The sequence below is a fragment of the Rhyacophila brunnea genome, unplaced genomic scaffold, assembly GCF_057557595.1.
Source record: "Rhyacophila brunnea isolate RB1 unplaced genomic scaffold, BYU_Rbru_1.0 scaffold_23, whole genome shotgun sequence".
In the NCBI taxonomy this organism is placed as follows: domain Eukaryota; kingdom Metazoa; phylum Arthropoda; class Insecta; order Trichoptera; family Rhyacophilidae; genus Rhyacophila; species Rhyacophila brunnea.
Window position 1 is genome coordinate 29,379,116 of NW_028232893.1, and position 25,146 is coordinate 29,404,261.

The 25,146-nt window shown below is 35.0% G+C and overlaps 2 protein-coding genes across 3 annotated transcripts in view; one reads left to right on the forward strand and one right to left on the reverse strand.

The window, feature by feature from the left end:
• Positions 1–25,146, forward strand: part of LOC147069814 (uncharacterized) — a 570,178-nt gene that overhangs the window by 271,766 nt on the left and 273,266 nt on the right. The gene's annotated exons all lie outside the window — the stretch shown is intronic.
• Positions 4,171–23,644, reverse strand: LOC147069823 (rhomboid-related protein 2-like). Of its 2 annotated transcripts, XM_085950589.1 has the most exons (7): positions 23,520–23,644; positions 22,798–22,962; positions 19,013–19,130; positions 15,830–16,067; positions 9,956–10,157; positions 8,690–8,903; positions 4,171–6,027 (listed from the first exon to the last, which is right to left on the reverse strand). In XM_085950589.1, the coding sequence occupies exons 3-7, from the start codon at positions 19,112–19,114 to the stop codon at positions 5,737–5,739; spliced, it is 1,047 nt and encodes a 348-aa protein (XP_085806715.1). In that variant the 5' UTR covers positions 19,115–19,130; positions 22,798–22,962; positions 23,520–23,644; the 3' UTR covers positions 4,171–5,736. The 2 variants fall into 2 exon arrangements, with proteins under 2 accessions (XP_085806715.1, XP_085806716.1); XM_085950590.1 differs by lacking the exon at positions 22,798–22,962 and having other exon boundaries at positions 23,520–23,637.

The following is a 25,146-nucleotide window of genomic DNA, read 5'->3' on the forward strand; positions in this document are numbered from 1 at the left end:
TGGGGCTGTCACACCAACGACAGTCCTCTACAAGTACAAAAGAATTCCATAAGAAATTTCCGAAAATGTGGACTTTGTCCATGGAGCCCTTAAGCTGTAACAGTACCAGGAGAATCATGAAGTGTGCCTTCAATGGTTACATCAGAGGAACCCAAGCGGTATTTAGAGAGAGTTCCTGAGTAAAAACATTGATGAGGAAAATCTTGAATCATTCCGCAAAAACAACGAACTTGATCAAGATAACAAGTCACTGTTCGCACTGTGACGAAAAGTAAAAAATGAGTTGGAAAATATCACTCCACCTGACCCGATCAGACTCATCGATGAGGCATTGCAAGAAGAGGAATCCGATGATATGATGTCTGGCCGCCTGGAATACTATGAATTATTATGATGTTTCATCTCCAATCGCTAGGGCACCTGTGGCTGGTCTAACGACTAGTGATGGTGATTCGTCTCTAATCGCCAGTGCACCTAAGGTTGGTATAAGGATTTGTAATGATACTTCGTCTCCAATCGCCAGTGAACCCGTGGCTGGTCCATCAAATATTCGTAGTCCATTCAAGAGACATTTTTTCTTCCCCGGTAAAGGGGAAGAAAAATTCAAGAAGAAAGCAAAAAAGGGAAAAAACCCCCACCCCACTTGCCAGGAGTATTTCTAAACAAAAAGAGGAAGAAAAAAGAAATGGAACGGTTGAAAAAAGAACGAGCTGCAGAGAGGCAAAGAAAGAAAGAACTAAATGAGCAAGCAAAGGAAGAAAAAAAATGGGGGAATTGAAAGTAGTCAAGAAGAAAATGCGTTTTTCTTCTGAGTCTTCTAACCCAAGTGTTGACATTTCAGACTCAGCGGAGAGTGAATGGCATAAGTCTAGTGATGAAAGCTTTAAGCCTAAAACTCGATGGCTGCCCGTTATGAAAGTCATTAATGAACATTATATTATAATACTTCCCGGGGAAAATCGTCCATATTTCTTAAGTAAAAACTACTATTTCATCGATGCAAAAGTGCTGGAGACTATGGAAATGGCCAGAGCGACCCGATGTACTTAGCCATGAATGGAAGGCGGTAGTATCCCACATAAATGACCCGACACAAGTAAGCAAAACTCGTAATGTTTATTTAGTTCCGGAATTGGACTTTATTTGGAATATCTAAGGATTTTTATGTTAAGTTTTATTTTGGTAAGTACTGAGCCTATGCGTTACTATGCAGTATGTATGTACTTAGTTGCTAAAATAAATATATTTTTGTATTTTTAGTTTGAAGTAATTAATTTTGCACCTTTTGTTACCCGAACATAGCTGATGATTGGCTGTCAAACAAAATCCTCTCCTATGTAACTTGTTACTGAACCGGCCATTGCTACCAAGTTGATTCAAGTAGCTATGGGCTAGAGTGGTCTGACAGGAAGCCCTGAGGCAACTCTGATGACAGATTTGCCATAAAGCCTTCTGATTAGACATGGTCAACTACTGAAAAATATAGTGGTCAACTACTGGAACCCCTGATTAGACATGGTCAACTACTGAAACATATAGTGGTCAACTACTGGAACTTTCAATTTTTTGGATGGTCAACTACTGGAACAAAAACATGGTCTTGAAAAATTGAACACAATTTTTTTGTAACAGACCCTTTCTTAATTTGTGTCTTGTCATATTAATTAAGACATTTGATCCATTATGAGTAGACTTGCTTTGCCAACATTCGGTCTAATGCTAAACGTTAATCGTCATTTTTGTTGAATTTTTTTCTTAAATGGTCAACTACTGGTACATTATATATCTATTTATACAAAATTTTTGAGATAGCATGTTTAAGTGAAACAGGAAACATTAATAATAATATGAAACCACCTAGGTGCTTCACTAGTGCTGAGCTAGGTGCTATGCTTGTCTACTAAAAACACTACTGCCACATTGCACGCTACGTGCTTAGGTACAAATTCATTTGACATTTGGGAGCGCTCAAGTCAACAACGATTTATGTCACTCTCAAAACTAACCAGAAAGCTACTTCTCACAGAGAATTTTAAAATTTCGAAAGTCTCAAATTCGAACTTGTTGGGTGCATAATTGTCGCTATAGGATTGGTTTGTCGAATATCCGTTTTTGTCGAAATCAACCTTTTAATGCAGAATGTTTTTTGTATCTAAATGGACCAGAACCATACTTTTCTTTAAATTACTTTGTAATGGTAATGAATACATCATTCATATTCTGTAAAAACAACATTTTAAATATCTCCATGTATTTAAATATAGGATTATGAAATTCTTTTTTCGTCTCCTGAACATTTGGTCTATTCGACAAACCAATCCTACAGCGATGTAATGTCAATTCATGCTTCATTATTTATAACCTCAAAATATACGGTGTTTGACGTTTGTCATGCTGAGGAAACATCCGCCATCTTGCAAAATCACTAGGTGACTAATAATCACATAGCGAGGCGCGAAGCGTGCAGTGTGGCCATTGCGATAGTATAGTGTATGTCCATTGGCTAGGATATATCACCTAGCACGTAGCCACCAAGCAAGGCACCTGCCTATGTGGCCTTAGCCTTGTGGGTACAATAGAGGCCACAACCAACGTTCCCTCTATTTTTCTATTGTGTGCGGATCATCAATGCATCTGAATAGTGGCGTAACGAGGGTTGGTGTCACACGTCACCCGGTGCGGTAAATTTACACCCCCCCCCCCTCTCTCCCACAAACACACATACAATTTTACAACGTTTCTCTTAGCTCGTATTCTTATTTGTCCGGTACAAACCTTGCAATCGATTTTTTTTTAAATTTGAAACTTTTAGAATATATCAGAACACAATGCCAATGCATTTTTTTAATACTTTTAGCCGTCTTTAAGTAGAATTGAATTCATTTTCAGTTAATTCTGTTTTGTATGAAAAGTTATTTCGACACCATTATTGGTTGCTAGAGGTCTGGGGTCCTAGCAACTAAATTATTAATATATACGTGCGTTACTATGGAAATCAATATGACATGTCAAGTACAAATTTTTTTGATCGTTTAAGCTAGTCAAGCCAAGTTTATATGGTTCAACAGAAAATTTAAAAACGTATATAAAAAAGTTCTTTTTATCTTGTAATTATTTCATTAAAACTTATATTTTTAAGGTATTTATTAATTTCAGTGATTTTATATAATAATAACACTAACAATGATAATTTTGAAGTAAATAAAAGAATTGTAAATAGAAAAAAAGTATTCGTTGATAAAATATATTAAATACTAAACTTGCAAGAAATTTTTTTTTATATTCATATTAAATCTATTTATTTGTATGTTGGGTTGTTTTTGTTCAATATAAACACTTTTATGCAGAATAAACATTCATAAAAGATGTGTCCATTCTATTTATTGATTTTGATTCAATCGCGTTCATCAAACTAAATCCTCGTTCACATTCAGCACTTGATGCCTGAAAGGTTCCACAAATATCCAGTAAAACTGAAATACAACCAAATTGATCTGGATAGGTTAATAAACAGGGGAATGCTCGCGTTAGACGCACAGAGAAATGAGTCGAAGAATTGTGCATGTGACAGTTTCACGCATTCGAGCAAAACTAAAATCTGGAAAAGGAAACTTTCTTTTACAATATATTTGTGTGCGGGGTATGAAAACATGTGTGCGGACACATTTTGGTATTACGGGGATTACAGGGATCATTGGCCACAACCATTGCCAAACAGTAGCTGTTGTGACTACAAGACTGGTCATCCATATTTGGCATCACACCCTAAGAATATGCGACATGTACGCAGGGGCGATATGAGTTGAAATCGGTCAGTGGTGGATACGTCGGACACGATAAGGTAAACTTTGTTTCCAAACCAATGTAATGGAATATTATTACTGCTGAGTAAACCTAAACTCAATATTAAAATGCATGTACTTGGTTGAAATTTTTTATTGCACATTTCAACCATAAAAATAATTACAAAATTATTATGTACAATGGTTTTTAGAATATAAAATATTATATAATTATGTACAATATTATTGAGACAATCTTCACTAGATGGGTATTCATTATACTTAATAAAGCATTATTTAAAAAATACATAGTTATACAGAAAAACTAAAAATATTAGTGTAAATGGATTTCATACAGTACGGACACTCAATTATTTTCTTCTTCTTTCGACCATGTCCGATCCTGATAGGATCATATGGGCCTCCACAGAGTAGAGGTTTGTTTTGACAGATTTTGTTTCTTACGAGAAATGGATGTCAGCCACTTGCTCAACCTATTAGGTCCATACTCCATACACACACAAATTGAAAAATTTTCATTCAATATAAAATATCTAGATTGATTTCTTATTGAACTGTAAAATTTCATAGAGTACAAGTTTATATTTTATTTTACAACGTTTTTATTAGGTCATAGTCTTATTTGTCCGGTGGTTGTTTATCCAGTATAAATCTTGCAATCGATTAACTAACTTCCCGACTAGCTAGACATTTGAAACTTTTAGAATATATCAGAACACGATGCCAATGCATTTTTTTTATACATGTAGCCATCTTTAAGTAGAATTGAATTCATTTTCAGTTAATTCTGTTTTGTATGAAAAGTTATTTCGGAAGAAATCCGTAATCCAATCCACTATTATTGGTTGCTAAGTTGGTCCTAGCAACTAAATTATTAATATATACGTGCGTTACTATGGAAATCAATATGACATTTCAGTATTATTTTAATCAAGTACAAATTTTTTTGATCGTTTAAGCTAGTCAAGTCAAGTTTATATGATTCAACAGAAAATTTAAAAAACGTATATAAAAAGTTCTTTTTATCTTATAATTATTTAATTATTGGTTCTACAATCCGGTAAGAATTTGACCGCTTCACAGAGAGGTTTCCTTAACAGTTTTTTTTTATGAAAAATGTATGTTAGCCACTTGCTCTATAAACTCTATACCCATTAAACTCACGATAAACAAACTTCGAGACGCACGACTTCACGAGCTTACGGTTTACCACTCACTAAATTATGACGGCCGAGCAGCTGAGGCGTCAGTTTACAATATCGTGGCAAATACACATTTTCAATTTGTGTTTGGAGTCAGAGCATGGACCTAATAGGTTGAGTAAGTGATTAACATCCATTTTTCGTCAAAAACCATAATCTATCACTGCTGATCTACATCTACACAATCACTGCTGACCTTTTAATTACCACATTTAAATCACACGTTAATTATATCTAATGGCCAAGTACTCAAAACGCGTCAGTCGCGGTGTTAGCACTAAATGAGTTAATACAAACCTTCAATTTCTGGAGGTTCATATTATTATGATCTTGGATCAGACATGGTCAAAAAAAAATTAATTATAAATAGAATTTAGAATTCGTGTGAAAATTTCAAACGCCATTATCTAAAGCCGGGTACTCATTAGCGAGCCGTAGCTGTGACCATTGCAGACACTATAACCCTTAAGTTGGTAAGTTACAAAAGCATGTCATGGAGTTAATAATATTTTTAAATTGACAGAAATCGGAATTTTAACAGATAGCAAAAAACAATGTTGTCTTTTAATTTATTTTATTAAATTTATATAAACTATGCAACAAGTTCATAATTAGTAATCAGTAGTTTGACACAAACATAAACATCTTTGCATTTGGTCCCTAGTGTAGTCAAGATCATTTCCTCGATTGACAGTAAAGTAAATCATTTCTTTCAACGGTCAAGATTAGGTTTACTTGACAGGTGGAAAATTGTCTGTGTAAAAGATATGTGTCAGCAGAGCCATCGTCATCAGGCTGAGGAGCACACTGACGGCAATCCACCACAGATTTTTCTGCCACAATTTCAAGTTGCGGTTCCGCTCCTGGAACACTACGATTCCTACCAACAGGCCTGCCGCAGCCCCACCCATATGTGCCATGAATTCAATATTCTCGTCAGAGCCGCTGTAGATGATCTCGCAACTGTTGTAACCTATCGAAAGGACAATCATCATTGTGGGGTAATCCGTCTCAGGCCAATTCTGGAAATTGATAATTGAGGGACACTGAAGATTAAAGAAGTACAAGTGACATAAGGAACAAATATGATAGAAACAGTTTTCACATCACCACATACCGATTTAGGCATGAAAAAGGATTCAAAGATGTACAGTAAAACCTCGTTAATATGAATTTCATGGGACCGAAAATCGAATTTTTGATTTTCATTAATTTAGTTTCCTATCATAGATGTGCCTACCGAATTGGGTCATAAAATGTCAGGATTATTTTTATTACCTTCATAAAATAAGTGATTTTTGATGTTTTAAGAAAAGTCTGTCACAATTTTCAATGATTGGCTGTGTTGAAATAGTGTACTTTATTACGATTTATATATAATATTTTTATATGCCAGGACTCTGAAATCGTTTCGAATTACGAAATTTGAATTAAAGGTTTGGTTTTATATGAATATTTATATAAATATAAAGGTTTGGTTTTATGTTTGTAATAATTAATGGAAAATTTCGAATTACGGCGAATTTCGAATTATCAGTGTTCTTACTAACGAGGTTTTACTGTAATCACTTTGTATTTAAAAACATTTTATTCCTAACATTGGGTTACTCTACTGTTGTCATTCTCATGGTTAGTTACATTTATGGTTAGTTTTGTTGAGGCCTTGGGTATTGATATTTTCATTTGGTATCACGATCCCTTTACAGGGTTACACCCTCAGGGTAATGATTATATAGAGAGCGCCTATTGTTCCGCAAAATGAAGCCGCGTTTCTTGCGTATAACGCACAGTAGAAACTCGATTTTATTATTATCAACTTAACTATGAAACGTTATACCATTGTGTTGCTTCTCAGTACGGCTACCAAATTTAAACACAACATATTTAACCATATGTTCTACCAAAATAACTAAAAATAATTACCACTAACTTTATATTATTTAACACAAAAACAAAAAATTTCAGCAGTTTTTAAATGAATGTAATCAGTCAAATCCATATTTACCGGCAATGTTTAAAATTTTTTTTAATTCAGCCTTAGAAATTCTATCTTGTTCTAACGCATAGTGCAGAGATGTTAGCGTGCCAAATGCTTACTCACTCACACTTATGGTTCGTTTTTGTTCAGGCCTTGGTTACACCCATAGAGGTATTAAATAAAAAGAGGGGCAAGGAATCTACTTTCTCATACAACTGAATGAATACAAATTTACGAGGAATAGCGACGCGATAAAAAAAAATCACTGTATCACGGAGAATTTACTTTGGTCAGTATAACGTACCCATATAATATAATGTTAACGTGGAAATTTTGCCACAAATTGATTGACCAGCCCGCCTCACCATACTTTTTCACCATACTAGCCTGCTTCACCATACTTTCATATAACCTGCCGCCCCTAGGTTATACCCCTTCAAACACTAAAAACACTGATAAAGATATATCAATATTCTTTCTTGGAATAGTAATAATAGATCGTTTGAAAACCAGTATCTGAATCCAAATTACAGAATGTTGAAAACAGTTATAAGCAAAGATGTTGAAGAAAACCTTGTCATAATAATAATTATAAAAATGTGAAGATAGGTACAAGTGACATTTGAAGAGAACCTCACATTTATTGTGACATGAGATTGATTTGCCAATTTGCAGAGCAAATAAAAAAACAATTTAGCAATATAATTTTATTGAAAAATCCTGTAAAATCATACATATATATATATATTATATACATCAGGGTTGACGAACCTTTTTACGAGCGCATGCCAAATTCTCCCTGATATTATTTTTCGACTTTCTGACGTAACGAGCAGTTTTTCATGGGGAAAAAATAGAAAAAAAGGTTTTTAAGAAGTCTATTGAAAATGTTTAAAAACTGCAATTAGTATTGAGTTCTTGAGATTCTAGCTTTCATCGTGTTTCTAGCCGAAGGCATATCTTTTATTCTTTGAATATTTTTTTCCTTCTTTCAAAAATTTTCAAAGAAATCATGGGAGCATTTTAACCACACTTCTTTCATATATTCCCCATCACTGAACTGTTTTCAATTTTTAGCGATTATGTTTGAGGCAAAACAACAAGCAATGACAATAATGTCAATGGCATTGTTGCCGGCTTAAAAATGTATTTTGTGTACGGAAAGATGAAATTTAATATAAATGAGTACTGACATAATGTGCACAAAAAATTGTATTTGTGAATCCTTTATGTGCCAGCTAAATTTTCGTATGTGCCACCTCTGGCACGCGTGCCATAGGTTCGCCAACCCTGATATACATCATATATATTCCTTTTAACACAACAGGCCTAGTAGCCCAATAACAGTAGTGTATTTTGTAATAGAGGTGAAACAATCACAAACACCCAGGCTTTGAAAAAATCACATAGGTAAATATATTGTGTCCTCACTGGGAATCGAACCCGAAGTTCCCAAATGAAAGGCCAGTAAGTAAGTTAACGCTAGTAAGTTAACATTGTAAACACAACAAATATCAAAATGTGACAGCCTTTGCTTGACGGAATTGCCAGCTTTTTTTTTTTGTAATCATTCTTCATTTGTTTGTGAAATGTGTTCAAATGTCATATAATAGAAATAATGTACTCCTTCCATATATATACATAGTTCATATTGTTTTGGTTATAAGTCAAATTGGAAATGTGCCAATGATTTGATTAAAACCCACCATTATTGTGGTAGAAATATGCGCAGTGGCCATGGCAAAGACTCCACCTGATGCCCCCACTAACTTGACTGTGGGATCAAAGATGGAGGTGGTGAGAGAACCACCCAGCACGCCCGCCACGTACACGATGGCCACATGCCACCATTTATGTATCATCTCCAGTGGCATTCCGAGATTTATCTGCATCAGCAGGTTCCATGCCAAATGTTCGAATCTAAAAGATATAAATAAATATTGAAATCAAGCACAATTTGCAGATGGTGTTGATTAGTTTTTAAAAATCAATTAAAACCAGCCTAATTCAAACCATAATAGTTTTGGTATACTTTGGACGATATGACAAAAATTGTGCACACTTTTTCATGCATACTTATTTGTTTTCATTGGATTAAAAATACATATTACACATATTGTTGGTTTATTTTACAACGTTTTTATTAGCTTGTATTCTTGTTTGTCCGGTGGTTGTTTGTCCAGTACAAATCTTGCAATCGATTTTTAACTAACTTCCTGACTAGCTAGACATTTGAAACTTTTAGAATATATCAGAACACGATGCCAATGCATTCTTTTAATACTTTTAGCCATCTTTAAGCAGAATTGAATTCATTTTCAGTTAATTCTGTTTTGTATGGAATGTTATTTCAGAAAAATCCGTAAAAAGTAAAAGACTATTATTGGTTGCTAAGGGGGTGGTCCTAGCAACTAAATTATTAATATATACGTGCGTTACTATGGAAATCAGAATGAAATGTCAAAATGACATTTCAGTATTCTATATTTGTTTGTTTGTTTGTTTTTTATTTACCTCATATCATGTACAAGTTTGAGCATATTGAGCATAATAATTCAACAGAAAATTTAAAAACGTTGCATATAAAAAAATCTTTTTATCTTGTAATTATTTTTAAATTCATTAAGCCTTGCCAAAACTAAACTATAATTGATAAAAAATATTATTCTACCTATAAAATATCCAAAGTTATGTATGATTTTTAATTGCATGATTTTAGATATTTTATAGATAAACAAGCGTTGCATAATAGAAAACAATACCAATTGGTTGATCTGTATGTCTTAGAAATCGAGAGCATTGGTTACATCAATCCCAAGGTTTGGAACTGGAGATTGCGATCAAGAATTCCCGTAACCTTATGAGAGTTCATTCTTTCTCATTCCTCAAGATTAGCCCTCTTTTTCAATTGCAATTTCCATTCGTTCGGTGGAACACGACGGCGAAGAGAATACAGTATGGTTTCATCGTACCCGGAGTGGACCTGCATGTAGGTGATGAAACGCCAGGCTTGATATCTCTTCTGCGGATCATACATCAATATTGCGGCTATGGGTCCCGTCGCTTCCGTGTGGTTCTTGCACATGTCGTCAATGGCAAACAGAGTTATCTCTATTATCGATATCAACAACATACATTTTGGCACATATGAACATTCGGCTAATATACGGGAACCTGTAAAAGGCAACTGCTATTAATTATCATCAAATGTATACATACTTGGTGGAATTATTGAAGTAACTATATCTATATATATATATACAGTACACTCAGTAATCCGCCACCCCAAAAACCAGACAAGTGTCCAATTAGTGAAAATGGCAGATTATAGTGCATACATACAAAATAATATGGTAAAAATTAAAACAGGTACATATTTCGTAAAAATAGTTTTTATTGAGAAATTTGTACTAGCAAATATGTAATTTATTTATTTAGACAAGACAAGATAAGAAAAAGACACATTGAGTACATAACAAATTATTAATTCAGGACATTCACAACATGACATTTAGAATAAAAATTACAAGTAATCAGTTAGAGAAAAAACAAGGTAGAGAAAAAAAAACAAAGCAAAAATAGTTTTATACAAAAGAAATAAAATAAAAAAAACAACAATAATTCAAAAACATACAAATTAAACAATAATAATTACAAGATAAAAAGAACTTTTTATATACCACGGTTTTAAATTTCCTGTTGAATCATATAAACTTGACAAATCTATGTATTAATAATTTAGGACAAAATAAGGCAATTGTCAACAAATCATTTTTTTGCTATTTTGCAACAAACAAATATAGAATACTGAAATGTCAGTTTGATTTCCATAGTAACGTACGTATATATTAATAATTTAGTTGCTAGGACCACCCCCTTAGCAACCAATAATAGTGGATTGGATTACGAATTTCTTCCGAAATAACTTTTCATACAAAACAGAATAAACTGAAAATGAATTCAATTCTACTTAAAGAGGGCTAAAAGTATTAAAAGAATGCATTTGCATCGTGTTCTGATATATTCTAAAAGTTTCAAATGTCTAGCTAGTCGGGAAGTTAGTTAAAAATCGATTGCGAGATTTGTACTGGATAAAAAACCACTGGACAAACAAGAATACGAGCTAAGAAAAACGTGGTAAAATAGAATTTAAAAAACAGAATACATAATGGTTTTCTTTATAATCAAAATCAAGTATTTATTAAATTATCTCCTATATATTATTATCCTAAGAGATTTTGGAAAATACACCAACAGCTCATTTAAGCGACATTTTATTGTTATTTTTACATCTTCACTTCGAAATGTGCGCTACCGAATTATCTACCGATTGAATTGACCAAATTTGAGAAATATCCGATGATTTTCCAAAAACGTGACGTTTATAACCGATATTTTCTCATATAGCGTATACAATTCGCCATACTTCTTTTAACGCACAGCAGAATGACGTCTTCGTCGCTTAAGACCTTCTAATCCTTTATTTGACAAACGAAATCGATTATTTTTATTCAAATATCGTAATGTAGGCATTGGCGCTCTTTTTTCCGGTGAAAAAACCATAATCTTGGTACAATTCACTACGTATAATATTTTCTGACAACGGCGTCCGCCCCTGTCCGCCATTTCATAGATAACGTGATATTCCAAATTTGATTTTTTAAAATACTTCTTTGTGGCTGTTCACTCAATCTTTTTTTATTGAATAATTACCCAGGCTACTAATTTCCATAGATCAGAATATAGTCATATTAAACTAAAAAAGTTGCCATTGCAAACAATGAAAGAAATTAATACAAATTGTTATAGTCATCAAAATGTGTGATTGTATAATATCTACCTATTTTTATCGTCCCTATCATCATCAATCTTGACCTATCCACTGCTGTATGAAGGCCTCCTCAACCTTATTCTACTCCTTACTTACACATGAATTGTTATATTTATCAAAATCAGTGATATTATAATTATTATTATCTACTTATCTTTATATAATGCCATTATTATCACGAGCCTCAATAAATCCACTGCTGGATGAAGGCCTCTCTACGTTGATTGTATTCTTGACAGTATTTAATATCTAATATTATTTATCTACATATTCATATCGTCATCATAATCATCATCATCATCAACCAGGATCAATCCACCGTGATCCAAGAGTTCCGCAACCTGATTCTACTACTATTGGTTAATTTGTGATATTATACATATTTCTATCCATCTTATCATCATCGACTTGAACCAATACACTGCTGGATAATGGCCTCCCTAGCCTGATATTATATTTACCCATTCATAATATCGTCATTATCATCATCAACCAAGATTACTCCACTGCTGGATGAAGGTTATCCCAACCTAATTCTACTCTTCTTGGTCATATAAACTGCAATATTTTTTTAAATTTGTGATTTTATATACCTACCCATTTATATCGTCATTATCGTCATCAACCTGTATCAATCTACTGCTGGATGAAGGCCTCTTTAAGCTGATTCCACATCTGTAGGTCTTATAAATTCCTATTCTTATCAGATATAATATGTATTGCTTCATTATTTATCAACATTTGTCTCGATATGAATGTCCCACACCGGGAAACTATATTGTTTAAGGTTAATTTTTAAATCAAAATATGATTTTTAAAATATTATTCTATGGCTCCAAGCATTTATTTTTTATAGACAATGAAACAAAATAATGTTTAAATTTATTTTTTATGCTGCTAACCTTTTTCTATTATGTAAATGGGACCCGAAAGAGATTATTATTCGCGTTATATTGGATCGCTATTTATGATAATCACGATTGAGATGTATAATTATTTATCATATTTAAATGCACATACCTACACATATATTGTATTAAAATTAAAATGACAGTGGTAGCAATCGGCGATTGCCAGCTGTTCTGCTAGGCCTAGCAGCCTGAAATGGTGTCAGACGATATTGAGAATAGACTTCGCACATGACTCCAAATTTGTATTGGCAGTGACGACATGCAGATCGTAAAACTGTCAAATCAGATAAATTTTCAACTGTCTGACGTGAATGAAAATCCATCCCGAAGGGAAAACTATGGCGCCGTCTATACACACTTCACAATTATTATATTAAAATCCAACACCAAGTCACTATGACGAAAAGCTGTCTGCAAGACCTAGCGAGACAGACTGGCGAGAGCCAGCTGGCTCAGCTAGTACATATTAAATAAGCTAAATTTATTTCTACATGTATTAAACCAAGGGCGGCCAACAAATATTGTACATTTTAGCAATGTAAGTAAATGAAGCACCGCTATCTATCCTTTGTAAAATTTCCAATTTTTGTTTTAAAGTTAATGTGTAATGTTTACGCTTTCGAGAAGACTCCATTTTGTTAACTTATTCAAACAAAAAACTGAAAGAAAACGATAATAATATTGACTCAGGTTAAATTTAATTTTCAACGGAACTGGGCTAGACGGCGGACAGCTCAAAGAGCCGTAAGTCATAATATTGGCACGTGCATTTGACATACGCATACCGGCGGATTATAGAGCTTGATTTGTGCTTTCAACCAGTGAAAATAACGGCGGATTATAGTAGTTGTCGGATAAGCAAGCGGCAGATTACTGAGAGTGTACTGTATATATATATATATATACATATAAAACACAGATTATGTTTGTTTGCTCCTTCCATATTTGAATTTTTACCACTAAATAAGTTAATACCCCGTTTACACGTGCATGGATTTACTGTTCACAGTAAGAAAATGTATGGGTAAACATGTATTATCCTGCAGTTGGCAAGATTATGTGCATAAATCAAACAAGTTTGGAAGCTTCTGAATTTTAACGCGTAAGTAAGATCTGCGCCTATGCAGTAGAAGGATAATGGCGAACCTGCCGGTAAAAAAACGAACTACTCATTTTGAGGTTAACCGATTTTAAATACGTCCTGTCAAATAGTACTATAAAATGACAACATCGCGTCTCGCTTACTCTTGAAGAATGAGATTGGAGAGACAGTCAGCACTTCTACGTGTAAACAGTTATTGTCACAATAGTTTAAAATAAGCACAATTACCAACAGTAAATCCATGCACGGGTACAGGCGCTACAATGTTTGCATATTTTGGATTCAATTTTAATTTTGTGTGCTTTTGTTTGATCTTTATGCCCCTGCTCCATTGGCACGCAAGACAGACGATTTACAGTCATCGGACTTTTTTTTCGCATGAAGCATCCAAAATCTGTGAACTTTTATGCCAGCGCTCCATTGGCGAGCCAAAAGTCCGAGGACAATAAATCATCCGATTTATCTATGCTCTGCTACTGATCAACGAACGAATAAAAAAGTCGAGCTCTCAAAGTCAAAAGTTGCGATTATTCTAATGTCTTCCGATAATCCTATAATTTTGTGTTATTTATATGTAGACTTGCATAAAATAATATAGCAGTGAAAACAATACAAGTTTTATGTTTTATTTTATGAATTTCATAAATACAAATAAAAAAATAATTGATCAATCTCTCATTTTATAATGTGTAAATTAACAAATTAATCAATGAAAATGTTTAAACAATTATAGATTTTTTTTCGGTCCAAATTATCGCGTATTAATGTCAAATCGAAATTTGCATAGTGATTGACAGACGAAGTCTGGCAACTCGGAGAGTAAAGTATCAAACATGTTTGAAATCCAACGAGCCTGGTCTGCGGATTAAAAAGTCCGCAGATCTGGGGTGCTCCACGCGAAAAAAAAGTCCGAAGACTGTAAATCGTCTGACTTGCGTGCCAATGGAGCGCCGGCTTTAAGTACGCAAACCAGGTTCGTTGCATTTCAAACATGTTTGATATTTTACTCGCCTAGTTGCCAGAATTCGTCCGTCAATCACTTCAATGAATTCAAGTTCGATTTGACATTAATACACAATCATTCGGACCGAAAAAAACCTGTAATAATTGTTCTAAAAAATACTATTAATTGATTTGTTAATTTACATAAAATGAAAGATTTAGCAATTATTTTTGTATTTTAATTTATGAAATTCTTGAAAGAAAACGTAAAACTTGTGTTGTTTACACTCTTATATTAATTTATGCAAATCTACATGTCAATGACAAAATTTCAGAAATAATTATTGGAAGACATTACGATATGTTTAACTATCGCAACTGTGAAAGCTTGATTTTTTTTATTCAGTCGTCGATCGTCCGTTGGTCAGTGGCGGAGCATAGATGAATTGGATGATTTATTGTCCTCGGACTTTCGGCTCATCAATATATAATTTTACCCAGTGACGTCCCTAGACAGAATACCGCCCCTAGGCACCGCCAAAATACCGTTTCATTCTTTTTACAGTATTTTTTATCATCCTTCCATGACTCCAATATTTATGAAAGAAGAAATGTGTTGGATATATTACATTACTAACAAAATATCGACTGTAATTATTCGCAAATCTGCTCGTGTCGTTTCTGGTCACCAAGGACGCCGAAGGGCAACGGAAGTAAGCTAGACATCGCGAACCCAACAAAAAAAATTCAGTCCTGTTAAACCTTTTATGTTAATTAATACATTATGTTTCCAACCAGTAAACTGAATATTTAATGGAAAGATATTTTCGTTATTACTAAATATAGACAGCTATTTCTCCTCGATTTGCCGCCCTTCGAGTGATTTCCGCCCCCAAGCGACGCTCAATCTGCCTACCCGACGTCACTGATTTTACCACCCACTCAATAGGACGATCAACCCAACTTTGAGCCACAACCTAAAGGTTTAGAAACCCTGCATTAATATAAATCAAAGAAGTAAGAATATCCGATTAATGTTTGACAATGAACTTGCACTTACCAATAGAAGATTTCTGAGGCACTACCACAATAAGATTTCTATTAATAAGATGGGCAACCAATTTCCCCATGTCTTTCCGCCTCATCATGCCCAAAAACTCGTTGAAATCCAAAAAATCAGGGTTATTGGTGTCACAATTCTCCATTATGCACTGTGTCGCATTATCTTTAAAATGCTCCCAGTCTATGGCGTTTCTGAGTTCGTTCATGGATATTTTTCCATCTTCATCGGTGTCAATCTGAAAGGTAACACGTTAAATGAAAAAGACGTAAAATAAGACTGCTGACCCTTCAGCAGCCATATACAAATCTATCGTGACTTCGTAACCTATTATACGATTTCAAGCCGAGCCAGGCAAGATCTATTCTAAGAATAACAACCTGAACAACCCCACAAATGATCTCACGCCACACTCGGATCGTTGGTGACTCTTTTTTGGTTAATAAGGAGATCGAGGGCTACATTCCTGCCAAATTTCATTTCCCAAGTCGGAAGACCACCGAACGTATAAATTTTACTGGACCACGAGAGAGAGAATGTTGTCACTTTAAGAATGAATTATTAAATTATTATTCTCGGAATACTTTAACCGTGGTACATGGCCCCCCAAAGGAGGCTGACAGGGCTCTAGCTTGGGGGTTAGGGTGCCCAGCGTGGCTGATCGACCAGTTAAGTGAGATAAACACACACCATGAATTATCAATTAAAGAATATTAACATTTTAAAATATGTGGCTGTGCGATTTCGTCATAATTAGGTAGGACGCAGGTAGCACATTAGGCAGAATACGATGGATGCAGTTCTGCCCGGTGTCGTATTTTTTTCTAAATATTTTCTAATAGATAAACATTTTGTAAATTCTTGCAGATGTTTGCGACGGATACTGGGTGTGCGGGGTGGTATGACTTTAGGAGCAACGAGGAGATAAGAGAACGCACCAAGCAGCCTCTCATCACGCTGAGAGGGAAGAGGCGACGTTAGACCTTGCTCAGCCACATGCTGCGTATGCCAGAAGAGAATTTCAACTTGGCTTGCCTGTTCTTCAAGCCAACCAGATTCCGGCTTCCTGGAAGGCCGCTAAATACTATCTATAGAGTGTATATGGCGGAGCTACGGGATGTTGGTTTGACCTGGAACGATGCAAGAAGACTGGCAAGCGACAAGGATTCTTGGAGGCGCCTTGTCTTCGCTATAGGATTGGTTTCCCGAATATCCGTTTTTGTCGAAATCGACCTCTTAAGGCAGAATGTTTTTTTGTATCTAATTGGACGAGAACCATCCCTTTCTTTAAATTACTTTATAATGGTAATGAATACATCATTCTAATGCTGTAAAAATAACAATTTAAATATCTCCATGTATTTAAATATAGGATTATGAAATTTGTTTTTCGTCTCCTGAACATTTGGTCTATTCGGGAAATCAATCCTACAGCGACGTTGTGGTGTCCATATGCTCCAACTAAGGGGCGGATATGACTAAAGAAGAAGAAGAAATTCTTGCAGAACCCCTACCAGAAAGGAAATGATAAAATACACTCAAATTGCCATATATTACTGTTTTTAATCACAATTCACACCAATGTAAATTAATTATTCAACATGAATTTATATGGAAAATTTTTACAACACAGAATCTACTCCAAAAAGTGACATTAGTCACATTCTTCAGTTAATTTTCTGCCTTCTTAAAATATGCCTTCAACTAAATAAATATTAACTGTAGTATAAATCATTGTGACGGATTGTTTTTATATACACCTTGCAATCGGCAAATAAATGTCACAGCAATAGTGTGAACTTCTCTGCATATGAACTTAGAATCCAAAGTCACTTGTAGCTAACTTAATCAGTGGACCAATGATCCTTTTTTGCTTCAATTTCACACATTTAGACTCCATCTATATATAAGAAAGGTTGCGCCAAAAATGGTGGCCGTCATCCTTAGTCCCCACCTACTCAAATCCCCTTATTTAGTATTGTCACAAGAGCAGACGATGAGCAATTACGGGTCATGAATCGATTGTAATTGCGAAGAACATTTCAGTCAGCTCAACGATACGACGGGTGTGTTGATTGATTCAACCTAATTCTACCGAGTGATTCAAAACCTATCTGTTCGACCTTCGTTGCACTAAATCTGTTACGGTTTGAGTGAACGTCGCGTCCATCAATCATACAACCTATCATCATCATTCATCAACCTCATATAATATCATCCATCAAAAGTGTATCGTCTGTTTACCAGTGCGCGAGTGCGTGATCACTGAAGCGGTTCCAGTGCCCGCCAGCCCTCTCAACATAAAGGTCAGTGTCTGGCATACTGTGTGAACCTCCCCCTAGATCCGGAATCCACCATCACCTTCAAAATTATACAGTCCACTGCCAAAATCGCCACCAAGGTTTTTTATTACCCTTCACTGCATATTGTCGCACATTTGCGACATTTCAGACTATTTTGATATAGCCAATGCCATATGTGTAAATTATCAAATAATATCCTTTTTCCGTGCCTAGAAAACCTTTTTATCATAAACATCCTACTTTACCGATTTTGTTTGGACATTTCAAGAAATAAAGCATTTCTGCATTATAGTCTATGCATTTCTGCTTTGACACTTGACGAGTTCGTATGTACGCAAAAATCCGCATTTGTAAATAAATGAAAAAAAATATACAGAAGATTGAAATTGCTTGAATAAAAATATCTACACATCAAATAAGGTGTGTATATTAGTTTTTTATGATTGTTATCATTTGGTGTTGTATTTTGTCATACTGAATGTAAGATTTCTTAATGTCGTAAATATGCGACACCACGCAGTAACATACAAAATTTTGACACCCAGAAAAATAAAATTCAAACACAAAAAATTATGCCAGTGAAGGGACATCTTTGGTTTTGAATTACTTAACACAGTCAGTGCTCAAAACACGCCTGGCGTGTGGCCATTATATACATATACATTCACTGCTGACGAGTCAATTAACACATTTAATTATTATGCTAAGTAATAATTACTAATTACTAATTACGCCAGGCGTGTCTTGAGCACTGATCGAGTTGTGGTAATTAACTGGTCAGGAATGAATGAGTTAGGTAACGAAGAAAAATCTTTTTGGCAGATAGTTTCAAACGTTTTTGAAATAACATATTTCTTTTATAATAAGTACATGTACTTACTCTATCAAAGACACGCTTTAAACGAGCATCTTGTGCACTCCACTCTATCATCGGTATAAACACTGACCGCTCCGCTCTCTGCTGTTGAGTTGACTGCTGCATTTTGAATTATATCTCACTAAATAGGTACAAACAAAAACACTCATGTAATAAATCTGCGTCAACAATTTATTGTCTTGAAAAATACTGCAGAAATCAATTAAAATCAGTGGTGAAGCTAGAAATAATGGGCCCTTTTCCAAAAACCAAGCAAGTAAAAACTTCTCTTTTTTTTCAATTTTTTCAAAAACACTCGGCAGGATCGAACCTACGTCTCATGGGTTTCGCGCCCTGTGCATTACCACTATGCTACGATTGCCATGCTTAATTACGACAAATTTTAACTATTGGTCTTATTAATACCTGCTCATAAGCGCTCTCAAAATTGAATTACGGTAGGCAACCGATTTTTGTATTCTAAATTAAAGTATTTATTACTTTTAATTAGATACTAACCGACGTCACGGATCACTCCAATATTTTTCTGTTGTAACTTACTTGAACTTGGTAATTTTTAATTAACTATTTCTTTTATTCAACGAATAATTCACAAGATTTAAGAATGCCACATTCTAATTATTGAACATCTTTTAGCTATTCTTTCAAAAAAAGTTTCGCTCCGATCCAAATCTAATGGACGTCTCCATCCATTTTTTTTGATCCAATACCAATTTCAAAGGCTTTCATACTCACGTGTGATTTATTCTTAGTATGTATTTTTTTGTGTACAGCATAATACCTTTACCTCAAAAGTGAGTGTCATAAGTAGGGCCCGGATTTATATGCTAGTGCATGTTTTGTTAGGGTGTATGCACAGCTATGGGAGTTGCACAGAAATCCATTTCGAAAGACGCAGAATCCAAAAATAAAATTTTATTGTGCTTATAAATGCATATTTGAGACATTAGTTCATATTTCATTAATAAATGCATATTTTAGGGCTTTTGCATTTATAATTTTATCGAAACATAACTAAATCAGGTAGATGCACTTGCATTTTTAATGGCATCCCCGAGCATTTCATTAATTTATCAGAAAAAGTGAAGTCAACTCGAGCACCTTTATTTAAATTTTGCGCTATCACCTCTGTGGACGTTGAGAGATCATTTTCCGCATATAAACAAAATACTGACAGATATGAGGGAAATTTTATGCCAGAGAATATTGAAAAAAATATTATAACTTATTGATACCAGATGAAAATCTCCCACAGGAGACTACCTCAAAGGGCGGACCGAACCATCATATTTCCCAAAATACCACAGCCTACGTCCACTCTTCGCGGTGATCGCAACCCTCGGCCGAGCGGAACCCGTCTCCTTGAAATTCAAATTCGTCAAACTCCCGCCAAAACAGACGCGGTCTATCAAAAACGGCCGCTTTCGCCGCCACTAGTCAATCCGTCGGTAAAACAGAGAGGTTCCCGACCGACGGATGAACATGACGCCGCCGGTCAGTTGAACGCGCGCAAAAAGCCCTCTCTGACATCAACCGCCGAACCAACAGCATCGACCGCAAAATCTCTTCTCGCCTTCGCTCGCCTCGGACGCGAAGCCAAGCCAGCATTCCGGACAGCCCGCCAAAAAAGCCCTCTCTTACATCAACCGCCGAACCAACAGCATTGACCGCAAAATCTCTTCTCGCCTTCGCTCGCCTCGGACGCGAAGCCAAGCCAGCATTCCGGACAGCCCGCCAAAAAGACCACATCTGACATCGGCAGATCGCCACACCGCAAGCACTGACTCGCCTCGGATGCCAAGCAATCAATCAGCAGCCCAGCCGCGACACCACGTTGCAGCCCGCCAATTACCAACCGACCGCCAACGACGACAATAACCTGTATCGTATCTGTAACGACTACCCTGCAATACGATGAAATAAACCAGCCTTGACCAAATACCCCGTGCGTTTCTGTCCCCCACCCCCGCTTTGACCTTGACGTTATCACGGCCTGCCATCTCCGCTTCAGAGCGCGCAGAAGGCCGGTGATATTATTTTATCGGACAAAAAACAGCAAATAGTATTTAGGAATAGTTAAGTGTGTCGTTTTTATTTTTTTATGCTATGTTTAGTTTCCATAGTTTACATTTACATTTTGCATTTCTTGTTCAATTATTTGTACCTACTTGTAAACAAACTATTTTGAAAATTGTAATTGATTAACTTTATATTGATTATTTGTGTTTTTTTGTTATTGTACTATGTTGGTTAAGTTTATTAATTTGTTTTATGATTTTTATCGGTAATATTGGGTGAAGTGGGTATTTACAATATTTTTCCATAAAATGTCAATTTTTAACTGCATATTTCTTTGGTTTTAGTGCATATTTCAATGATTTTAAGTGTATATGTGCATGCATATAATCATGTTTTTTGTTGCATATAAATCCGCTCCTTAGTCATAAGTCTAATTTTGCCGAAAATGGACAAATACTACAAGGTTCTAAGTGTTCGTCCTTGAAAAAACAAACCCAACAATGAAGTAGTATTCTAAGCTGCCTCATTGTTACTTTTGTTTCTCCAAGGACAAACACTTAGAACCTTGTAGTTCTCCACTCGCGAAATGTTGTAACTAAATTATTATACCTCTCAGGCCTAATGCACTGTCTATTCATAAAAGGAATAGAATATCTCAAATTGTGTTTTCCCAAAAGCATTCTTTTTGGACATAAAGTATTATAAAATAGATCGGACTGAGATTTGGGGCCCATTGTCCGGTTGCATCTTGCTAAGCACTATTTATCATAAAGCTACGCAGAGGTAATTTTTGCGATTACATCGATGTAGATTCTGGCGACTGCATTTCAACGTCGTCCATACCGACTACAACTCCAAAACCTACTTATCAGAAATCAGTAAATCGCAGTAACCTTTGGTGCAAACGCTGCCACACGTTCACAGGGCTACTATAGAATGTAATACGAAATCCTATTCACATGCAACAGAGCAAAATTAAATAATATTTCTGCAAACATTGCCACATACTCATACCGTCTAATATATTAAATTATTGAATTAGGTATAAGTAAAAAAGTATTGTTACTTTTTGGACGTTCCCAGTTGTAACTTGTAACTTAACTGCCCTGCATCAAAGACTCAATAAACCTTGGATAATGGTACCTACATATTTTTATTTTTACAAAATAATGCTGAACCTAGGCATGTATATCAATGACGAAGGGTGGAAGCATGCTGTTAAGATCTGACATAAATAGTGCACACTAAACTTTTTCAGTACTTAATACGTATTTGTTTTAAGTGGACTAAAACTACAATAATTGGTGGTTGTAACTGGTCCTCCGCCGTCTTTAGCTGTCAGTCGCCATTTTGGAATTCAGCTATCTTTTTATCATAGAATTATAGTATGCGGTCCAAGACATTATACTATTTCGTCAAAAATTATAGGACGTGTTGAAAACATAACGGAGAATTCGATGCCCTGCTTTATTTAAACACCTCTTATGACCGAAATATGCTAATGCGCGAATTCAATTAATTCCATTTTTCCATTTAACCTAACCTAACTTAACCTAATCTAACCGGCGAATTCAATTAATTCCATTTTTCTAAATTGTGGTATTTTTGACGTACTACACTTTTTTAATAGTACGCGGACCAAAATTTACTATAATTATAGTTCGGTTGGCAACACTGCGCTCATTGACAGATGGCAGCTTGCGACGGCGGAGAACCAGTCAAAAGACCCCTACAATTAATAGCAATGTTATTTTTTTTAAATCAATCACCTAAGTATGGTTTGGCAAGATGCCGTGCGGTTGGGCCCCGATGCTTTGTATACGCTTGCTATGAGTTAAGATACACCACTGACTAAAATCAACGATTTCCACAGCATCCTGATGATTACTCCCGCACTGCAGTGATGTGTTCTGCACTATTAATTTGGTCACATACTAAGCACGATATAAAAAAGGTATGGTATGGTAAAACTACTATAATTTCGTGTGAAATACAATAATTTTGAAATAAACAATAGGTACAATTTTTGACGATCGAAATTGTAATAAAAAAAGATTGGGAATTCTTAAAATTCTGGATAAAATTTTTAAAGCCTTTGATCTGAGTGTTTAACGTGTACTATTTTTTTAAACGCAAAAAGATAGCAACAATGACTGCGAATGAATCACCATTGCAAAATTCGCAAACAATCACAAATGAAATAATAGCCCGACTTCTTATAACCCAACTCATATGTTTATCACAAATCTTATCTATTCCACAATTCTGTCACGTCAAAAAGACGGCGATGCGTTAAACTGTCATCGCCGTCATCAATCGCTGTAATTATTAACATTCCAGTTTATTTTAACAATCCACGCCTACTCTATTTTATCAGCTAAAGTTGTTTGCATACAACTTGTAAACAATAACTAATAAAATTTGATAGTTTGATTATCTAAATGAAACAAAAACTGATAATAGTTTTGCGAACTTGGTGAGTAATTAATACCATTAAACACTTGTGAATTTACGACATAGTTTAATTTACTCGTATAGTAGTCGACATAACTTGAATCTTGAATGATTCACCGGGTTTATTCGAAACTTTTCTGACGTTTTGACATCAGTATTGCCATTGGCAACCAGATATTAGTCTATGGCAACCAGTAAACCATAGACTATGTTGCGTAAAACTTGATTTGATACCAAAAAGAAGAAATTTAGAAAATAAAACATTGTTTCCAAAGAGAGTCCAATCTCTTTGATTGTTTCAGATTTTCACAAAAGATTCTAAATAAAAGATAAATAGATCTTTATTTATTTTCTACAACAAAAACATTCAGGCCGCCCTTAGGTAGATCTAGAATGCCGCCCATTTCATTATTAGTCAATTAATTGATTACCTACATAATATGCAAATTTGTTAGGTAGGTACCTACCTACCTCGATATTTTTTAAATTCATTTTCGGCTATCTCAAATAGACCTGTGCAATGAAAGTCTTTAAAAAATACATACCTGCACATCACCTGTTTATTATTAAAGCATATCAACGAAAAATACTCTAAACTAAAAAACACCAATGCTCGGAGGTCTAAGGCGTTGACGGGTTTGGATGCCTCCTTATGAAACCATTACGATGAATAGGTAATCGTAAATGTTCCCAAAAATTACAATGCTTTCAATATCTTTTTACCGAAGCGACCGCATCGTCTGCTACATGAAAAATAACCACTGCTTTCAAAAGTAATATTCGTATTCGTTACTTCATTTGCCACCCGTAAGTGATGCATGACCTGCCTACCCCCACAGAACATCACTGAAACCATAGACTAATATACTATATACACCGAAACTATTGAAGCAAAAGACAGCAAGTAGTTGTTGGTTGTTAAAGCCTCAATTACATTGAGCTTCTTTACGAGCTGTTTATTGGCGAATTTACAATCTGCCTGTAAAGTCGCCCAGTGTAATCATCGAATAAGCTAATAAGCAGGTTGTAAACACTCTACCGAGAAAAGTTGAAAGCCGGTCAACTTTACACGCTACACGCCGGCGTGTGGGCCTACTACGTCTGCGCAGTAGAGCATAGTAGCAACCTCCCGGTAAAAAAACGAACTACATTCTGTCAAAATAGTCGCTGGCTTGTGGCTTCTCAGCGAATGGAAAGTTTTGTGCGTCATCATCACAATATGCATCACAATATGCTACATAGCAGTAGCTGAATTGCCCGCTTTTAAATTCGCCAACAAACAGCTTGTAAAGTAGCTCAATGTAATTGACGCATTAGGGGTTCCTAGCTACTAAATTGTTATATTAATGCATTGCAATGGAAATCAATACGAAATGTCACTCGAACATTTCAGTTTTTCGATGAAAATTAGTTGCAGGCTCGAACTTAGATTTACAGATGCCAATTTATCAGCACTTTTTATATAAACAGATAAAATAACATAGCCGAATACTATACATATTATTTTTTTAAACATTTAAATAAAGTATAAAATAAAACTTACTGTTTTAATTTTACATGAAGATTTATAATTAATGTACGTATGTTTAAAAAATTGGAATATAAAATAAGATTTTTCAGCATATTCCAATATATTTGCAGTTACATCCATAATATTCACGTAA